This window comes from Phyllobates terribilis, unplaced genomic scaffold (genome assembly GCF_046119375.1).
Source record: "Phyllobates terribilis strain yellow unplaced genomic scaffold, ASM4611937v1 Scaffold_1__5_contigs__length_1240528914, whole genome shotgun sequence".
NCBI classification, from domain to species: domain Eukaryota; kingdom Metazoa; phylum Chordata; class Amphibia; order Anura; family Dendrobatidae; genus Phyllobates; species Phyllobates terribilis.
Genome location: NW_027362761.1, coordinates 751,055,559 through 751,074,980, shown reverse-complemented (window position 1 = coordinate 751,074,980; position 19,422 = coordinate 751,055,559). Strand labels below are relative to the sequence as shown.

Here is a 19,422-nt window from a genome sequence, read left to right as displayed (position 1 = left end):
GAGGCCGAGATTGTGGCACATTTGGGCGTCACCCTGGCAGTCCAAGCACAACGGGTGTACCTCTGGTGCTACAAAGGGACAAGCCTCCCCGGTCCCAGATGTCCAACCTGTTACACCTGGTACAAAAATGGCTGCAGCCCGACACCTGCTCTACAGCACAGATGGTGGAAAGAATGGTAATGGACCAAATTATCCACTCACTACTGAAATCCGTGCAAAGCTGGGTTGCCCAAGGAGATCCCCAGAATGCAGATGAACTTGTGAGCCTCATGGAAAGATAATTGGCCGTGGGGAACAAACTGAGCAACTAAGGGAGCCTAAGGTTACATTTCTGGGAGACCCAGAAGAAGGGTCCCAAGGCCACCTCTGAGGGGTGCACAAAGACCCAGAAGCGATAAGAGCCGGGTTCAAAGGTTACATCTTGTACCATTATCTGTTGGAGGTGTAGAGACGGGTCATATATCCCTTGACCTCAGTATCGATGGACTGCAGCATAGGCTGGCGCTACTCCTACTTCGCCTACCCTGCCTGCAGTGCTGTTCCTCATCCTCAGGAATGCCAGGTAACTGTGAACAGTTTCCAAATGACAGGATTTATGGACTCAGGGAGTTTGTGTTATGATCTGCAAACAAGAACTAAGGAAAGAAGGGGAAAGCTTTCCCTACAGTAAGACTAAGCTGAATCCCTACGATGTAGCGGGCTGCCTGTTCCTAGCGAACAGACCCGCCTTAGTCCTAGGCTAGTCTGAACAAAGACCTATAGAATAAAGGGAAGGGGTCCCTAAAAGAACTAAGGACTGGAACAAAAATGGGACACCTCCTGAACAGAGAAAGTTGTTGCAGAAAACAAAAGAAAAACTGACAAAAGGTACTAGAGGTCCCAAAGGAGCAAGCGAACTGAGAGATATAGTCACCGAAGCACCTGGCTAGCAAAACAGTCAAACAACACTGAAGTCCAGCACAGCCAAAAAGGCGGAGCTGGAATATAAAGGCAGATGGTCACGTGACCGCAAAACACAAGATGGAAAAAACAAACAGGAGGGTTCTAACAGTACCCCCTCTTTTAAGAGGATCCTCCGGATCCTCCAGGCCCACGCCTATCCAGAAACCTCTTGTGGAAAGCTCTAACAAGCCTAGGAGCAGAGACATCATCCGCCCTTACCCAGGAGTTATCTTCGGGATCGAAACCCTTCCAGTAGACGAGATACTGTACTCTCCCTCTATGCCATCTAGAATTCAAGATACGTGAAATTTCATATTCGCCGTCTTCCACCACCGGAGGAACTGAGACACTGGCATCTCTATCAGATACATCCGCCTTTTTCGACAAGGAAACATGAAACACAGGATTAATCTTCCAGGAAGTAGGAACATCCAACCTAACTGCAGATGGGTTAACAACCTGAAGCACTTTAAATGGACCCACAAACTTAGGACCCAGTTTTTTAGAGTGAATCCTCAACCGTAGGTTCCTTGAGGACAACCAAACCATGTCACCCACAGACAGGTTAACAACCTGAAGCACTTTAAATGGACCCACAGACTTAGGACCCAGTTTTTTAGAGTGAATCCTCAACCGTAGGTTCTTTGAGGACAACCAAACCATGTCACCCACAGTAAACAAAACCTCCTTTTGTGTCCTGTCAAAATACTTCTTGGACTTCTTGTTAGCCTCTTGAAGGTTGCAACATTCATTAGTCCAAACTCTCTCCAAATCACCGGAAAAATTCTCCTCCTCCGGCACCGCCGACCCCAATTTGGAGAACGAACCGAAAGACGGATGTCTCCCAGTACAACAAAAAAAAGGAGAACACCCAGCAGAGGAGGAAGTATGATTGTTAAGAGCAAATTTTGCAAGAGGCAGAAACTCAGACCACACCTCTTGATTGTCCGCCACAAAACATCGCAAAAACTGTTCTACATCCTGGTTCTTTCTTTCAGTCTGTCCATTAGACTCAGGATGATACCCAGACGAAAATGACAAATGGACTCCCAACATGTCACAAAAAGCACGCCAAAAGCGAGCCACAAACTGAGGTCCTCTATCAGAAACAATATCCGTGGGAACGCCATGAAGCTTGACAATCTCCTTAACAAACGCCTTAGCAAGTGTCTTGGCGCAGGGCAGGAGTATGTGAAGCCTTTGACCTAGCACACACCGTACATTGACGCACGCACTTGATGACTTCTTTCTGCCATCCAGGCCACCAAAAACTGCGACTGATAAGTCTCTTAGTCTCAGAAATTCCTGGATGACCTGCCAACCGAGACTCATGACACTCCACAAACAAGTCTCTCCTAAAGGTTCTAGGCACGAACAACCTCCCATGGGGAGTGTTAGATGGAGCATCATCTTGAGCTTTTAGAATCCCATTCTCCAAAACGGAGTCCAATGCCGCCACCACAACTCCTTTCTGTAAAATGTTCTCCTCCTCTTCGGCACCGACCACAGGAGAGAAGCTGCGAGATAAAGCACCGGCTTTAACATCCTTAGTACCGGGGATATAGGTAACAGAAAAATGAAACCGAGAAAAAAAAAGTGTCCACCTAGCTTGACGGGCATTTAAATGCTTGGCAGCATCCAGATAGATCAAATTCTTATGATCTGTGAAAACCTGAATAGGAAATCTAGCGCCTTCCAAAAAATGACGCCAATGTTCAAACGCGAGTTTAATAGCCAGCAACTCCTGATTTCCAACATCATAATTCAATTCGGTTTCTGAAAATTTTTTCGAGAAGAAGGCACAAGGATGTACTCCATCCCTGTTCTCCTGAGACAAAACTGCTCTGACCCCCACCAATGAAGTATCGACCTCGACCAAAAAAGGCTTGGTCTCATCAGGCTGCATAAGGATAGGGGCTGAACTGAACCTCTCTTTGAGATACTTAAACGCTTCAATGGCCTCAGTAGTCCACTGGGCCGTATTCGCACCTTTCCTGGTGAGATCGGTTAGAGGCTTAACAATTACAGAAAAATTCTTAATGAATTTCCTGTAATAATTGGCAAAACCCCAAAATCTCTGTATAGATTTCAAACCAATAGGTCTAGGCCATTCCTGCACAGCCTGAACCTTCGCCGGGTCCATCTCAAAGCCCTCGCTGGAGACAATGTAGCCCAAAAAACTAATTTTCTGCACAGCGAACTGACATTTCTCCAGCTTAGCAAAGAGTGAATTATCACTCAATAACTGCAAAACTTCACGTACACTCTGCCAATGGGACTCCAGATCTGGCGAATAAATCAAAATGTCATCCAAATACACAACCACATTCTTACCAATCAAAGGTCTCAAGATGTCATTCATAAGGTTCTGAAAAAATGCAGGTGCATTGGTAAGACCAAAAGGCATCACCAGATTCTCAAAATGACCTACCGCAGTGTTAAAAGCAGTTTTCCACTCATCACCCTCCTTCACTCGTAACAAATTGTATGCCCCCCGGAGATCAATCTTAGAGAACCATTTGGCCCCCACTAACTGGTTAAACAAGTCAGAAATTAACGGCAATGGGTAGGAATTGAATACGGTAATTTTATTAATTTCACGAAAATCCAGACCCGGACACAAACCCCCATCCTTTTTTTTAACAAAGAAAAATCCAACTACCACAGGCAACTTAGAAGGTCTAATGTGACCAGTAGCCAGGCTAGTACTCCTCCAAGGCCTTTCTTTCAGGGATAGTTAGATTAAACAAGCGACTCTTGGAAAGAGTAGCTCCCGGAATAAACTCAATGGCACAATCATAATCCTTATGAGGAGGTAAAACTTGCAACTCCTCCTCCGAAAAAACCCTCCAAAAATCTTGAATAGGTACAGGTAATTCCCCTTTTCCCACAGCCGCAATGCGACCATTACAACATTTATCATAGCATTTTGGACTCCAAGACTTTATCATATTAGTAGACCAGTCCAGCAAAGGCAATCCTAGAATGACCGGAGAGGGTAAATTATCTAATACAACCAAGTCCAAAATTTCTTGGTGAAGACCATTGATAGTGAGGGGAAATGCAGCAACCTTGTGAGTAATACATTTCAAGGGAGTGTTATCAATAGTAATCACAGAAATAGGTGATGACAAAGGTTTGGATTTCAATTTAAGTTTTTCCAAAAACCCTTTATCTATCACATTAAGTGTTCAACCACAATCCACAAATACCTGAAATTCAATCAAATTTTCCTGCAAAATAGTACTCCCTGAAAGAAATACTCCTGCAGAGCGTAAGCAAGCTATACGGGCATACATGACCTTTTTTTTTTTCTTTACTTAAACAAACTCACAATACTTAATCAAATGGTCAGCCTAACCACAATAAAGACAGAATCCCTCGGTGAACCTCCGGTCTGTTTCCTGAGAGCGGAGCGACATCGCCCCAACCTCCATCGGTTCACCGCCATCTGAGCAGATTTTCTGGGGACTAGGACCTGGCATTACAGGAGTCTTTACCTCATTCTGCCTAGATCTCAGCCTCCTATCCAGACGAACAGCTAATTGCATGGCATCCTGCAGAGTCTCAGGTGCAGGGAATGCAATTAGCAAATCCTTAACCCTTTCACCCAGACCAGCAAGAAATAGACATTTCAAAGCAGGATCATTCCATCTGACTTCAGAAGCCCACCTTCTAAAGTGTGTTCAATAAATCTCAGCATCATCTGACCCCTAATTCAAACGCCTGAGTTCTGCCTCAGCAGATGAGATTCGATCAAGATCGTCATATAATAGACCCATAGCAGAAAAAACTCTTCTACCGACCTCAAACATGGATCATTAGGTTGAAGAGAAAAGGCCTACCCTTGTGGTTCATTGCGCAAAAGTGACATAATAAAACCAATGCGCTGTGATTCATTCCCAGAGGACCTTGGTCTCAAACGAAAATATAACAAACAAGCATTTTTAAAGGAAAAAAAAATCTTGCTGTTTACCATAAAAAACATCCGGCAGTCCTACCTTGGGTTCCACAAAATGCGCTCCGGAACAGCTACTCATGTGTTGCTGGAGCTCGGCCACCTCCAGAGTCAACCCCTGCAAGCGTTGAGCCAAATCCTGGACGGAAGCCATACTGATCCCCGTATTAAAATTTCCTTTTTTTTTTTTGGGCTGGACTTACTGTTATGATCTGCAAACAAGAACTAAGGAAAGAAGGGGAAAGCTTTCCCTACAGAAAGACTAAGCTGAATCCCTACGATGTAGCGGGCTGCCTGTTCCTAGCGAACAGACGCGCCTTAGTCTTAAGCTAGTCTGAACGAAGACCTATAGATTAAAAGGAAGGGGTCCCTAAAAGAACTAAGGACTGGAACAAAAATGGGACACCTCCTGAACAGAGAAAGTTGTTGCAGAGAACAAAAGAGAAACTGACAAAAGGTACTAGAGGTCCCAAAGGACCAAGCGAACTGAGAGATATAGGCACCAAAGCACCTGGCTAGCAAAACAGTCAAACAACACTGAAGTCCAGCACAGCCAAAAAGGCGGAGTTGGAATATAAAGGCAGATGGTCACGTGACCGCAAAACACAAGATGGAAAAAACGAACAGGAGGGTTCTAACAGTTTGAGGGGGTAAGTTGTATCCATAGAGAGGCCAAGAACTACCTCATGGCCCAGGCTGACGTACGCACAGACTGTGGTTCCATTCCCCCCCCAAGTGGGAGTAGTCAAGGACTGTTTGAAAGCTAATTTTATCGGTTGATATTTTCCTTTGCTCTGGGACCTATGGGATAAAGCTGTAGCATCCAGTAGTCAAGTATGCTGCCAGGATTCTGCTATGGTAACAAAGTCACATGATGTAAACGGTGAATTACCGTTCACTGTACTGGCTAGATATGAGGATGATGAAGCGTCCCCTGAAGCCAATATCTGTGACCGGGAGGAGTCCCAGGACAACTTTAGAACTGCCAAGCTGAGTGACTTAAAGAGGTTGTCCACTACTTTAGCATTGATGATCTATCCTTAGGATATTTCATTAATGTCTGATTGGTTAGGGTTCAACACCTGGCACCTCCGCCAATCAGCTGTTCTCGGTGTCGGCGGAGACACTGTATGGAGCGCTATATGGTGTACTCACTTGCGAATCTGGCAGTCTTCTGATCGTGGCTGAGGCTTGGTACTACACATTCACCTCCTATTCAAAGCAATAGGAGGCGGATGTGCAGTACCTGTTGCTTTGAATAGGAGGCAGATGTGTAGTACCAAGCCTCGGCCACTATCAGAAGATGGCCAGCTCCGCAAGTGAGCCAACACGATAACAGCTGATCGGCGGCGGTGTCAGGTGTCAGACCCCGACTGATCAGACATTGATGACCTATCCTAACAAGAGGTCATCTATGATAAAGTAGTTGACAACCTCTTTAACAGTAAAAGATACTCTAGAAAATGTAAGTGTGTTAAATGGGGCTCCCCAAAAGACAGGAGGCGATAATCATTTTCCACAAGGGGCCAGGCATAATTATCGGTTGGGTCAGAAGCCAACTTTCCAGATCTGTAAATAGGGGGAAATTTGTCACCTTCCCAAAGACAACACGGCCGGAAATTTGTAACCAAAAATAGAGACAGGTTCTTGGAGTTACTAGGTCACAAACGTGTGAAACTTGAGCCTCCCACTCGGGTCAATTTAAAGACTTGTAGAATTACTGAGGCCCACCAACAGGTAGTCTCAGAGAAAACAATACAGAACTGGCCATGCCCCCTCACAAAGTCAGTTTTGGTAAAATGGCAGATGGTACCCAGCCCTCGGCTTTGGGCAGAGGGAGAGGGTATGTAGCAATGCCAGGTAGGATAGCTCTGCAGGCTTTGATTACTGCACCTGGCTAGTTCTGCATATAAACAGTCTAGGTGTTCATCTAAGACAGTCAGCTCAGGGAAGCTGAGCAGACTGGATGTGTCTTGGAGCTGAAGAGAGAGACAGGCCAGAATCCCTCTCTGAGAAGAGTCTGCACAGGCTGTGTGCAGAGAGCTGCAAGTATCAGTGGTTGCTATAGTCATTAACTGTTTTGTTTGACCGAGCTGGGGCTAGCTCAGCTGTGTATGAGTAACCAGGGTCTGTTCTGTTTAGTTATCACCTAGACTAGGCTAGGGACTTATATTTATGAGTTTGTTTGGTGCTGTGCAACCTGTGGAAAGCAATAAAACTGCATGTGTTTGAACCAAAACTTCGTTGTCGCTACCTAAGACCTAATGCCTACCAGAGAGAGTGAATCCTTACACTGCAAAACAGCAGCTAGGTTACGTACAACCTCTCAGCAGCACAGTAACAATGAAAAGTACAAGCATGTTTTAAAGACACGTTCTCCTATGGTTTCTGATGGGGTCAGGCTTCTGCCTGGTATCATGAGTTGTGTCCCAGGTGGTAGCAATACTAGAGGACGCTGAAGCCAACAAGCGCATAGAATTTTATCTGATTAAGGATTTTACCTTTTGGTGGGGTTTGTATTAAACCATTATATTGACCCCTTTATACTGATTGACTGTATGTGTTTTACATATTTTTAACTTTTTTTTCTTTATGGTGATTTTTTTCTTGATTTGTGATGGAATAAAGTAATGATTCATTTTCTTATACCTGGATATGTGCTGTAATTTCATGTGTAGGTTTCCTTTCTCTTTTTTGAATTTATGGTACCATGAGTTGTGACACTGGACATCTCAGGAAGCTTTTGATAGAGAAGCATGCACATGACGATATGACCAGTTTTGTTATGTATAGTTATGTACATTGTTAGGCTGTGTGCCCACGTAGCATTTTTCAAGCGTATATGCTGCGGAATTTCCGCAGCGTAAACGCTTGAAAAACGCATGTATATCCGCACCCCATGGTCCCCAATGGCATTCCGCAATGTCAATGCCCATGCTGCGGATTTTTCCGCAGCGTGTATGCTGCGGTCAAAAATCCGCAGCATGTTCATTAATTTTGCGGAAGCGCAGCGGAATCAATGTGCGGATGGTACCCAAGTCTGGATGAGAGGAGACTCTCATCCAGACCTGGGTACCAAAGAACCTGTAAAAAAAAGTATAAAATAAAGTTTATACTTATCTTCTGATGTTTTCCCTCCGTCGCGCTGTTGTCTGAAGGACCTGCCACGTCATTGAGTCATGTGACCCACCACATGACTCAATGACGTCACCGCAGGTCCTGCACACAACAGCGTGAGCTGCTCAAGCCTCCGGACGGGGCAGAGAATGCATCGGAAGGTGAGTATAAAGTTTATTTTTTTATTTTTTACCATTCTGAACAAGTTGTCAAGCACTTTTCCAAGTGATGCTTGGAGAAGTGCTTAATAACCCGCATGCGGAAATGCATGCAAAGACGCCTCACAAACGCTTCTACCTGGCGGGAAAACCGCATGTAATATCCGCATGCGATTTTCCCGCCAGGGAGAAGCGTAAAAAATATGCTTCAGGTCCGCAACGTGGGCACATAGCCTTATATGTTATGCATAGTTAGTAAGGCTGTCATAGATATTATGGAGCATTGGCACAAATATGGTGGTGGATATTTGTATTGCAGTGTGCGTGATGGCCCACACGAGAAGACCAATAGTATTAAAGGGAACGGGTCACCAGAAAAACCAATATAACAGTAACACTATTAACCTGCAGATTAACCCTATATCTGCAGGTTAATAGCGTTTTTTTCTGGTAACAAGTTTGCTTTAAAGAACTGTGATAGTTGGGGGCCTCTGTGTAGGTAAACAAAGATTTTTTTTAGCTTGATTTTATATCAATTAATCAAAAAATAAAAATGCTTTGCATGTCCCATTGGATTCCTCTAGAAGTACACCGGGTCTGACAGTGCTTGTACAACAGTGCACAAAGGCTTTGAAGAGGAAGGTAGAGTGGCTTCTTGTGTAGTAGTGCAGGTTCTGTGCCAGTATGCTTGGGCCCTAAAAATGGTCCTTAGAACTTAAACTCTAGCTTTTCCATATCTTAAATGATTATCATAAATTGTTAAAATCGCAAAGTGTTTGTAAAAACTTTTTTTTCCAATACACCTTGCATGTGCTGCTCTGAAGCTGGCTAGATTGTGGGATCCAGCTACTTTTAGTGCCACTGTGCTTCTCTGATGTTTCAAAGGCAATGCTGCCTCATCCAGTAGCATGGGAGAGCACATGGCCAGTGATGCCGTAGCCACTGGACCTGTCCAACAAGCAGAATTGCCCCACTTTCCCCGACTAAGAGGCAGGATAGTGGTGGGCTCCTGCAAAGGTAGTTGAGAAAACCCCCTTTAATTGTTTTTCTGAAAGTAATTTGAAGAAAAAGCAGACATCACAAATTATAGGATTATCCACCAGTTAATGAATGATTTATAGCGCATGTCACATAATGAAGATGGGATGATCTATTTTGCACATATGATATATACTGCATGAAGTAATAAATCTCGGAAAGCAATCCCATCGATTGCACTAGTTACTGTCTTTGGTGTATTCAAAGATGACTGGCATTCAGGGAAACAATTTATGCCATAAACAGCTGATAACTGATTGTGTAACCGTAACCGGTTAATATGAAAATATCCGTTTACTTGGAAGAAATTTATTTGCGTCTTATAAAGCATCGGCACAAAGGAGGGTCATCTTATGCCAGCTAAGAGAGCCATTGATGGGATGACCCAAATACAGAGAGCACTCTGTAAATTTGCATTACTCAGTCTTTACACACAAGCTCCCTCCCGCCTTCCCTCTTCTCCCTCCTTCCTTCCCTCCCAATGGCCAGCTGTGCCTAGTACACTTATTATCTCTGGCTGTGCTGATAACATAAGGGAAAGCGCAGGCAGGGAGAGTAAGAAACACACTACAGCACGATTCATCTTTCAACAACCATGAAATCCAGGAGAGACAAACTGAAAATCCCATCATTGACATTAGAGTGAGTATCTGCATATGTCTGCAATTTCCTGGGGGTTGGGAGCACTGAATTAATGGACAGATCCAGAGAGGTTTATGGTATTTAGGGAGGGCTTTTGGGAAATGCCTGAAACAGCTGTTGAAGCCTACAGTAGCGTTCTATCTACCTGTAGTATAAATGGATTTATGACTAGATCTATTCAACATGTAGGGATAACCTAGATGTAATAAGGACCTGTTGGGGAAAAGCATGTTTCCTTGTGAATGGCAGAGACTGCATGTAAACAACATTAAGATACTGCATTATAATGAATGATGGTACTATCGATCAGTAGAGTGCAATTATATGGTTACATTTACATTGGGCATCCATGAAGTACGGCTGCATTTCCATATAGTATGTCATACCATCAAAAGTAAGTGTTTTCCCTGCAGTACATAGATGAGTGGGGAACATTTGGGGCTACCATAGACATTGTAGCAAGATGAGGTGACCAAAAATACTAATGTACAGAAGGGACCGCTGATGAATAATGAGGCTACTGTTGGGTTCTACTGTGTATATGAATTCTGTTTCAATGCTAAGGGTTTCACAAAAGTAACTATTCATTTCTGTAGGGGAATTGTAGCCCAACTCTATCATGTACTTAATTAGTCTAAAAAGTTATTAAATGTACTGTGAAGATAAAATGGCTCTAGTGGCCTAACAGGATGTATAGAATGGTGAAAGTTGGGAACTTGCGAATTCTAGAGTTTTTAATGCAACACTACATGGTATAGGATGTGAAACACAACACTGCATTCAGTCAGAATAGAAAGTGTCAATTCTGCTCACCACTTATGTGCTAGAGATAAGTATCCCGGGAGACTTCCAGGGTAGATAGTCTGTGGTCTGGGTGTGGTGCACGGAGTATGCACTGGTCTGGCTTCCAGGTCAAATAGCTCTCAATGATCCAAAAGGTGATGATCTTCAGCACCAATGGAAAATAGTTAAAACTTAGCCTTCAATCCTAAAAAAATGGGAGAATGTGCACATATTAAAAAAGAAACCCCATAATGCTTACGTGTTTCGGGTAGAGAAACCCTTAATCATATCTCATAGATTAAAGGCTGTTTTAATTGCTTTCTGTTGGTGTTGGAGAAAATCCCCTTTTGGACCATTGAGATTCAGTTAGAATGCTTTGAGTTGCACAATGCTTCTTCAGACGGCTCTTGAAGCCAGTCAGTCATGCTACATCAACTAAGATAGTTAGTTATTAACAATAATAGTTTATTGATGCAAAAGTTCCCTGCCCGAGTCCAGTTTTTTTCCATAAACTGGAATAAATTCTCATTAGATTCAGCATAAAATGTTAAAATTAGATTGGTTTTCAACTTTGTAAATTTGCAAGTGTTGGTAACTTTCTAAATCCTACTTGGCACCTAACTCATTTGAACAGGTTAGTAGACTACTCTCAATAACCTTCTGTCTAATAGCACAAAACAGAAAATAGAAGTGAATATTTGCATCTAGACAGCCTTGCTGTATCGTCTCCAAACTGACACCTCTAATCCCAAATAGTTTTACAAAAATGTCCAGCTCTTAACTTCAGAGGGTAGACATTTTTCCAGAACTATCATACTGTATTGCTTATTGGTTCCCATATACTGTGCGCTAAAAAGGCAATTGAGTGGCACACTGGATAAGGGGCCTTAGAAATAATGGACGATTGGGTCCCTTTTGTACATCAGAAAGAATGGAATGTGTAAAATTATATAGTAAAATGATTAAATGGGGACTGTCACCAGGTCAAAAGTGGCCAGTTTTTGCCCTTATTTTATTCCTACTGCTCCCCTAAATTTTTGTTTCTATAATGTTCCAGAGATATGGGCCTTATATTTCGTTCTAATCTCTATGGTCTTTACAAGGAGATGGGGCTCACACGACTCTGCGGGGGCATGTGTTTAGGCTACTTACCCTGCGAGACTAATATTCAGAGGAGCAGCGGGAATAAAATAAGAGAAAAAAATGCTCACTTTTAACCTGGTGTCAGGTCCTCTTTAAAGGAAAAATGTTCAAGATGCCAAAGGGTAAAATTCAGGACAGAAACCCATTTACCTTTTGATAAGATGTCGAGATCCCAACTTATTTCGAGCAATTCTGTCCGCCTTTCAGGTTATTTCTGGATATATTTTGATGGGAACCATAAATTTGTTTCGCGACTGGTGTCTGTGGCCAGCATCATTACATTATCATTTCATTGTCTATAGACATATCTGTTGTTTGTCAAATTATGAGTGTAATATTGTGTATAGTATTTTTACTAATGACGGGGTGAACTTTCAGTGCCGAAATTTCAGAGCCATTCCCTGTGGGCACAGAGTCCCCTGTAAGTGTAAGCACTTGTGTATGTTCTTAATCACAAAATAAGAGTCAGATTCCATCATAATTTTTCTTTTAGTGGATTACGATAATGCCATCATTCTTCTATTGAAGTGGTATCCTTGTCTAACTCCCTTTAGAAACCTCACGAGAAAAGGGGATCTTACTGCAGTGGTACTGATGGGGTTACCATGGAGACAGAATCTTCCAGCCGGAAAACACCCCTCCATTTATAACCCAGCCGAATAGCAAACACCACCTTTACAAATCTCACACCCTGTCTTTCCAGAAAGCCTGGAGTTCCACCGCTTGTCACTTCCAATCACAGGTTATTTAAGGGGTTATCCGGCTAAATGTATCACTGTTGCTATGACACCTGATCTTATAGTTTAGTAATTGAGTGAGCTCCATGGGTAGGATAACTTGTCGCAATTGTATGATAAAGCACCCTTTCTTACAGAAATTATATATTGTCTCAAACACGATGGGGCAGATTTGGTAATACAGTCTATTTCTTACACAGTTCTAACTTAGACTAGTTAGTCTTAAAATGCGTCAGATTTAGCAAACTGGCTCATGCTAAATAATACAGATAATTATGGTGCATCTTTAGACTTTCTAGTCTAAGTTTATACCACCTATTAATTGTGCCTGAAATTTGTGCCAAAATTGTGTTGCATTTTTTGCACTCTACTTTTAAGGAAGGCCACATTTCCTTTTTGGATAAGGCGACGAGTCATGTAAAAGTCAGTTCTAGAGCAAATTCTTCTTTCCTTCACGTCAGTCTTATGTTTTCCACAGAATCCATTAGAACAAAATTATCCAAACTGTGTAAAAGAGCAGCAGAATTCAGCACTTGCTTTCATTTTCCAAGTGCAGGTTACATAAAAGAAAGCTGAGCTAAGGTTGGCTGCTACTGGCACACATTACAGTTTGCGAACAATTTTAATAAATAAGGCCATTTTTTTCCTTCTTATTGAGAAGGACATGACAGGAATGGCAAGAAAGCCATTTTTTCAATAATATATAGCCTTAAAGGGAACCTGTCACCAGAAATAACGCTGTTAACTTGCAGATATGAGGTTAATCTGCAGGTTAACAGTGTTATTATGCAACCGGAATGCAGCAGGGAGAAAATTAACTTTATTCTCCCCACCAGCATTCGGTGTTCAGTCATGGAGGCAGGGGCGCCGCGGGTTCAGTCACCGCTCAGAGCGGCCACTGTAACTGTGCCCCCGTTCCTGACTGATAGCTGAACCCCAATGCAGAGGGAGTGTCAGTCAGGACCAGGGGCATGGTTACAGCGGCCGCTCTGTATTCTCAGTGGTGACTGGATCTGCAGCGCCCCTGCCTCCATGACTGAACACCGAATGCTGGTGGGGAGAATAAAGTTAATTTTCTCCCTGCTGCATTCCGGTTGCATAATAACATTGTTAACCTGCAGATTAACCTCATATCTGCAAGTTAACAGCGTTATTTCTGGTGACAGGTTCCCTTAAAAGAAGCCCTCCCATCAAAGTTTTGATCTTCTTAATATATTGCAACAATCATATTACATAGCACTGTGTACTTACAATCACTCATTTTGCCTTACTACCCAGCTAATTCTTCTCTTTTCTCTGTTCTATGTAGAAACAGGAAGTCTCTTTTCCCTGCAAAAATCATTCCCCTCTTCAACTCCTGACCCAACTGCTCTGCTTCTCCCCCTGCCAGGCACTTTTGCAGTGACTCATGAGTCATGCAGGGAAAATTGACTTACTGTTTCTACATAGAGCTTAAAAGGATTCAGCTAGTTAGTTTTTAATCACGTGATGTCATAAACCTAATGGAAAAAAAATAATTATCTGGGTAGAAAGGCAAAATGAGCAATTGTAAGTACACAGTGTTATATAATATGATGACTGCAATATATTAAGAGAATAAAAACTTTGATGGGAGGAGTGCTTCTTTAAGGCCAGGGTCAGACGAGCATATGTAAAATCATCCAAGATTCATCTAGAAACCTCGGTTATCTATATTGTCATCCTTGTGCCATCTGTGTGGCCTTTTGTCCATTTTTTGCATCCGTGCGACATCCGTGTGACATCCCACTTTATGCGTCAACATTTTAAAATGTACCTTATCAAATACAGTTTCCTAAGTTAGAGGGAACCTGTCATGTCAGTTAACACTATTAACCTGCAGATGTACAGTTATTCTGCAGGTTAATAGCGATAGAAAGGTGCCCAGGCCGCTGTACTTGAAGGGGTTGTTCACTTTTCAGACACCTTCTTCTCAATCAGCATGTTTGCCCCCAGTAAAATAACACTGATACTCACCTCTGGTGCCGGCGCTGTTCCAGCAGTGTCAGAGCTCGCTCTCCTGAGGCTCATGTCACATTATGTCATGCGATCCCTGCGCCCAGTCAGTGCTGACTTCAGTCCCCCCACCTTTGGACGAATCAGACATCAAGAGGAAGTCAGAGCTGCAGCTGCCCACTCACCTCTCACTTCCTTTTGATGTCTGATACGTCCGAATATCACGCGATCCTCGGGAGAGAGAGTGTCGAGTCCGGTGGTGCGGAAGCACGCCTAGGAACATTGAGTTACATCTGGCTCTGCACTAATGCACTGCACCGGGAGTCAAAGTGCCGAGGTGCCCTTACAGTGCTGTGAGTGGTAACTGTAACGGCTCCCAGGAGGAATCAAGTTAATTTTCTCTCAGGAGCCATGCTTTCAGTATGATATTAACCTTCAGATTAACTTATTACATTAGTGTAATCCGTCATGACCGGTTCCCTTCAATAATGGCAATGTATCCTTAAAAATCGGATGCTCCATATGGGATCTGATTATTTTCTTTTGTGCACCTATATCCTTAAATGGTCGGACAGCCTTATGAATGGAGCTACACGGCGACTTTGATTGTGACACAAGTCATGGGGATAAAGTTTGCTAGGTGCCAGTGCTACATCGTCGTGCAACTCTAGTGAATGGCGTCGCATTGTATTACCTAGGGTATCGGAACCACGACAAATAAGTAGCAAAAAATCCGACGTGGTGGGACTCTACGAATTGCTTGTCACAGTCGTAGTTCCCTTGGTATTGTATAGTGCTGGAGTATTATACTGCAATGTAGCAGCAACACCTAGCAAACTTTGGCCACGCGATTTGTGTCGTGGCCAAAGTCGTCAAGTTGCCCCAGTCTTATATGTATCATTCTCAAATGAGATTCTCAAGATGTATCATACATAAAAAGGGGTGCCAGCAATACGCCTATTGCAGAATTTACAGAATAAGCTCCATGAACTAGAACAGTAAATCGATTTAATGTGTTTTATAACCTTGCACAAGAGGTGTTTGGGCAGCAGGTAGAAAAGCAGCTAATTAGAGGCCGCTTGTATGTAATAATTAACATGACAAGAACTGCAGAAGTACATTTCTATGGAAGAGTGCTTTTAACCATTTAACTGGCTTTAAAGGGAACCGGTCAATAGATTTTAAAGAACTAAATCACCAGCAAGCTGTTAAACTGCTTGGGTATAGCATTATAAACTCTCTCACAACAGTGTATTTCAGCATTATGTGTAAAACATAGGCAATATGCAAATTTCCAGAGAAAAATCCTGAGATAAGTCCAGTGGCATCCAGCGTGGCAATCAAATTTTCTTCCAGTGGAGCTCACAATGTACAGTATATCAAGCCACATAGGCATTAGAGCAAACTTAATAGAACGCAATGCAAGCTTAGAATTTTATTTTATGTGGAAGGAAACCTAATTCCTGGATCCAGTTTAAACACAGAAGAAGCATACAAGATTTAAGTCTCTTTCAAACATCATTTTTTAATTTTCTTTTATGCAATAAAAAAGTTCAAATTTTCATCAGTGTTTTGGATAGATTTTTGTCAGTGTTTTTACCATCAGTGTTTTATCATTTTTTTTTTCTTGTATGAAAATAAATTGCAAACCTTATACTACCCATTGCATTGAAAAAAAAACAGATGTCAAAAATGTTCAAGCCTCTGTTTTTTTACTCCATCCACAAAAAGAAACAGACATGTGAATAGCCACACAGAATAGATATCAATTATAGTCCATCTGTAAAAAACACAGGTGGAACAAGTACATGAAAAATGAACACTGAATGAGGCCTTAAACAAGAAATGCTTTCATTCAATGACATCAAACAAAATCTAAAGTTATATATATATATATATATATTAGTGTCAAGACGCCACTGTTAAAATTACAGGATTTTGACTTGTACAAAAATCATATTAAGAAAATCATTTCCAACCTCTTCCACATTTACTGTCTCCGGTAATCTGTACAATGGATTTGAGAAACATTGAGAGATAAACTGTAATAATTGAGGAAAAAAAACACATTTAAATTCATATTAAATAGTAGTCGGCACACAGCTGTCATCATTTAAAGTGATTCTGAGTATTCCCATATAAAAGGTTTGCTTTTTTAGTAGGATTTTCCTGACATTTTTTTAGTTGCATTTGCATTTTGCAGCAAAACTAATGGTCTGTATACAGCTTACAACACAGCAAAGGGATCTCATTGTTGAAAATTATCAATCAGGTAAAGGCTACAAAAAAAATTCCAATGCATTAAATATACCATGGATCACAGTGAAGAAGGTCATCAACAAGTGGCATATATTTAGCATAACAGTGATATTACCTAGGACTGGATGTCCCTCAAAGATTGATGAAAAGACAAGAAGAAAATTGGTCCGGATGGCTGCCAAGAATCTACAGAAACATTAAAAGAGCACTACAGGAATTTCTGGAAAGTACTGGTTTTGCATGTGATAAAAATCTCCCGTATTCTTCATATGTGTGACATTTTTAGGTAGGGTGGCAAGACGGAAGACTTTTATTACAAAGAAAAACATCTAAGCCTTGTTATGTTTTGCCAAAACTTACATCAAATTTGCCAAAACCATTATGGAAAAACAATTTATTGTCTGATGAGACCAAGGCTGAACTTTTTGGCCATAATTCCAAAAGGTATGTTTGAAGCAAAGCCAACATTGCACATAACCAAAAGAACACCATACTCACAGTGAAGCATGTTGGAGGCAGCATTATGCTTTTCGGCCATTTTGGCATCTGCAACTGGGGCTTTAGTCAAAGTGGAGGGAATTATGAACAGTTAAAATTATCAGTCAATTTTGCATCAAAACCTTCTGACCTCTGCTAAAAAGCTGAAGGTGAAGAGGAATTTCAACTTTCATCACGACAATGACCTTAAACATACCTCCAAATCAATATCAATAAACAAAATGTCTACGCCAGAAGAGAATTAATGTTCTGGAATGGCACAGCCAGAGCCCAGACCTGAATCCAACTGAAATTCTGTGGGTTTATCTGACGATGGCTGAACACAGGAAATGGCCTCACAATCTGACAGATTTTGAGAGCTTCTGCAAGGAACAGTGGGCTAGACTTGCCAATTCTAATTGTGCCGTGCTGATAGATTGGTACCCAAAAAGACTGCGTGGTGTAAAAAATTCAAAGGTTACTTCAATAAAGTATTAGTTAAAGGGTGTAGGGTTAAAGGGTATTTTTCAATGGATTTATACTGATTACGGATGACATTAAAGGTGGAAAAAGTTCTGAAATGATTCTTCTTGGCACAATTCATTTTTACATGACAAAAACCTGGCATTTTAATAGGGGGCGTGGAAACTTATATCCACTGTGTTTATAAAAGGCTATGTACATTTTTAATGCATTAACTTTGTACTTTGTGTCATAGGCGTAAGTACATTTCTTGCAGTGGTGCATGGCAGCCGAAAGGTGCGCCAAATTCATTAAGAGGTGAAGTCACAAACAATGGTTAAAGACAAAATAAAAAGGCATTTTTTACATTGTGCACCAGATTCATAAACAGCTTACAACATTTTGAAGAATTTGACTGAAAAAACAACAGCGACCCCAATAAATTGAAAATGATGAACTGGGGCCTAAGTGCACAAACGCAGTGAATATCTAGCCAAACTGAATGCTAAGTAAACCATCCCATCCTTTGGCTGGCCATATACACTAGATGGACAGTCATCGCAGCCGACACTCCCATAAACAAGAGCGCCAAGCACTCCAGTGTTCTTCATAAGAAAGCCGCTAACATGTCGGCAGGCATCTTATCTCCAGGAGAACAAGGTCATCGGCAGTCCAAAATCGAACATGTGCGATTGACATCTCTCCCAGCCATCAGTGGACGAGCATCCTCATTAGACTGACAGCCGGCATGTCGATATCGTTGGGTACAGCCAACATTAGTCTGATGTATATTCGCAACCTTAGTGCTGTGAACTCCATCCTTCCATTACCTTTTTACTTTCACACAACAAAACTCACGGTCTGACTGTTGGGCTAGTAGATCAGGCCATAAGTGGCCGCCCAATGTCCTCATGGTTGAGATAAACATCAACATTTCTGTAAGTCTTCATATGATCCTTCCCATCATGATATAGTTTTGCTATGTATTGCCTGTCAGCATGCTCGTCCCGTATTGGGGTTAAAGATATTGTGTGTCTTTTTTTATTATTATTCCCAAAGACTGCTATAAGGCAACTGTATTTCTCAGCTTTCATGATGGCATGGTTGTCAGCACAAGTGTTGGGGAGTGAGTCAATCTGCTCTTTTTGTCTACAAGCATATGTGTTCATATGTGAGTCATAGATTACAATCACTCATAGTAGTATTGAGGGCTCAGGATATGTCTTAGTACTTGGTGTCTTTTGGAGGTTGCAATAAATGGCACCTAAAATCAAGAAAATCTTGACAATCAGTTGTGTACTAAGAACATGGAAGTATTCGCTTTAATACTTAGCATGTGACTGCATTTGTTAACTATTTAGTGCAACTTCCATTGAGACTGCATATGTATCGGGGTATCATTTTTCATCTTTTTGGTAGTGGTTACCATTTAAAGGTAAGTGAGATTTGAAACATTTCTGTTTCCTGAAGGTTTCACAACAGTTTTTGTGGGGCCCTCAGTTCTGAACTTGCTCTTCCTTTACAGTCTGTCTCCAAACAACCAAAGTCCAACCCTGCTCAGTCCTTGTAGTCCCTGCAGCCCAAACAGTCCCCTGCAAACCCTACACCCATGGAGGTAAGAAGCTTGATGCTGTACCTCAGTTTCTGATTTGTATCATTTAATCTGTTTTCCGTTCTCAATTCTTTTTATATGAGGATTAAACAATCAACCTCACTTTTTTTTTTTTTTTTT

At 41.9% G+C, this 19,422-nt stretch overlaps 1 protein-coding gene across 5 annotated transcripts in view; it reads left to right on the top strand.

The window, feature by feature from the left end:
• Window positions 1–9,674: 9,674 nt before the first annotated feature.
• MAST3 (microtubule associated serine/threonine kinase 3) overlaps window positions 9,675–19,422 on the top strand; it is a 201,576-nt gene continuing 191,828 nt past the window's right edge. For all 5 annotated transcript variants that reach the window (XM_073636889.1, XM_073636886.1, XM_073636888.1 and 2 more), the window contains exons 1-2: window positions 9,675–9,855; window positions 19,216–19,305. In XM_073636889.1, coding sequence (XP_073492990.1) covers window positions 9,809–9,855; window positions 19,216–19,305 — 137 coding nt within the window. In that variant the 5' untranslated portion in view covers window positions 9,675–9,808. The remainder of the gene's footprint in view (window positions 9,856–19,215; window positions 19,306–19,422) is intronic.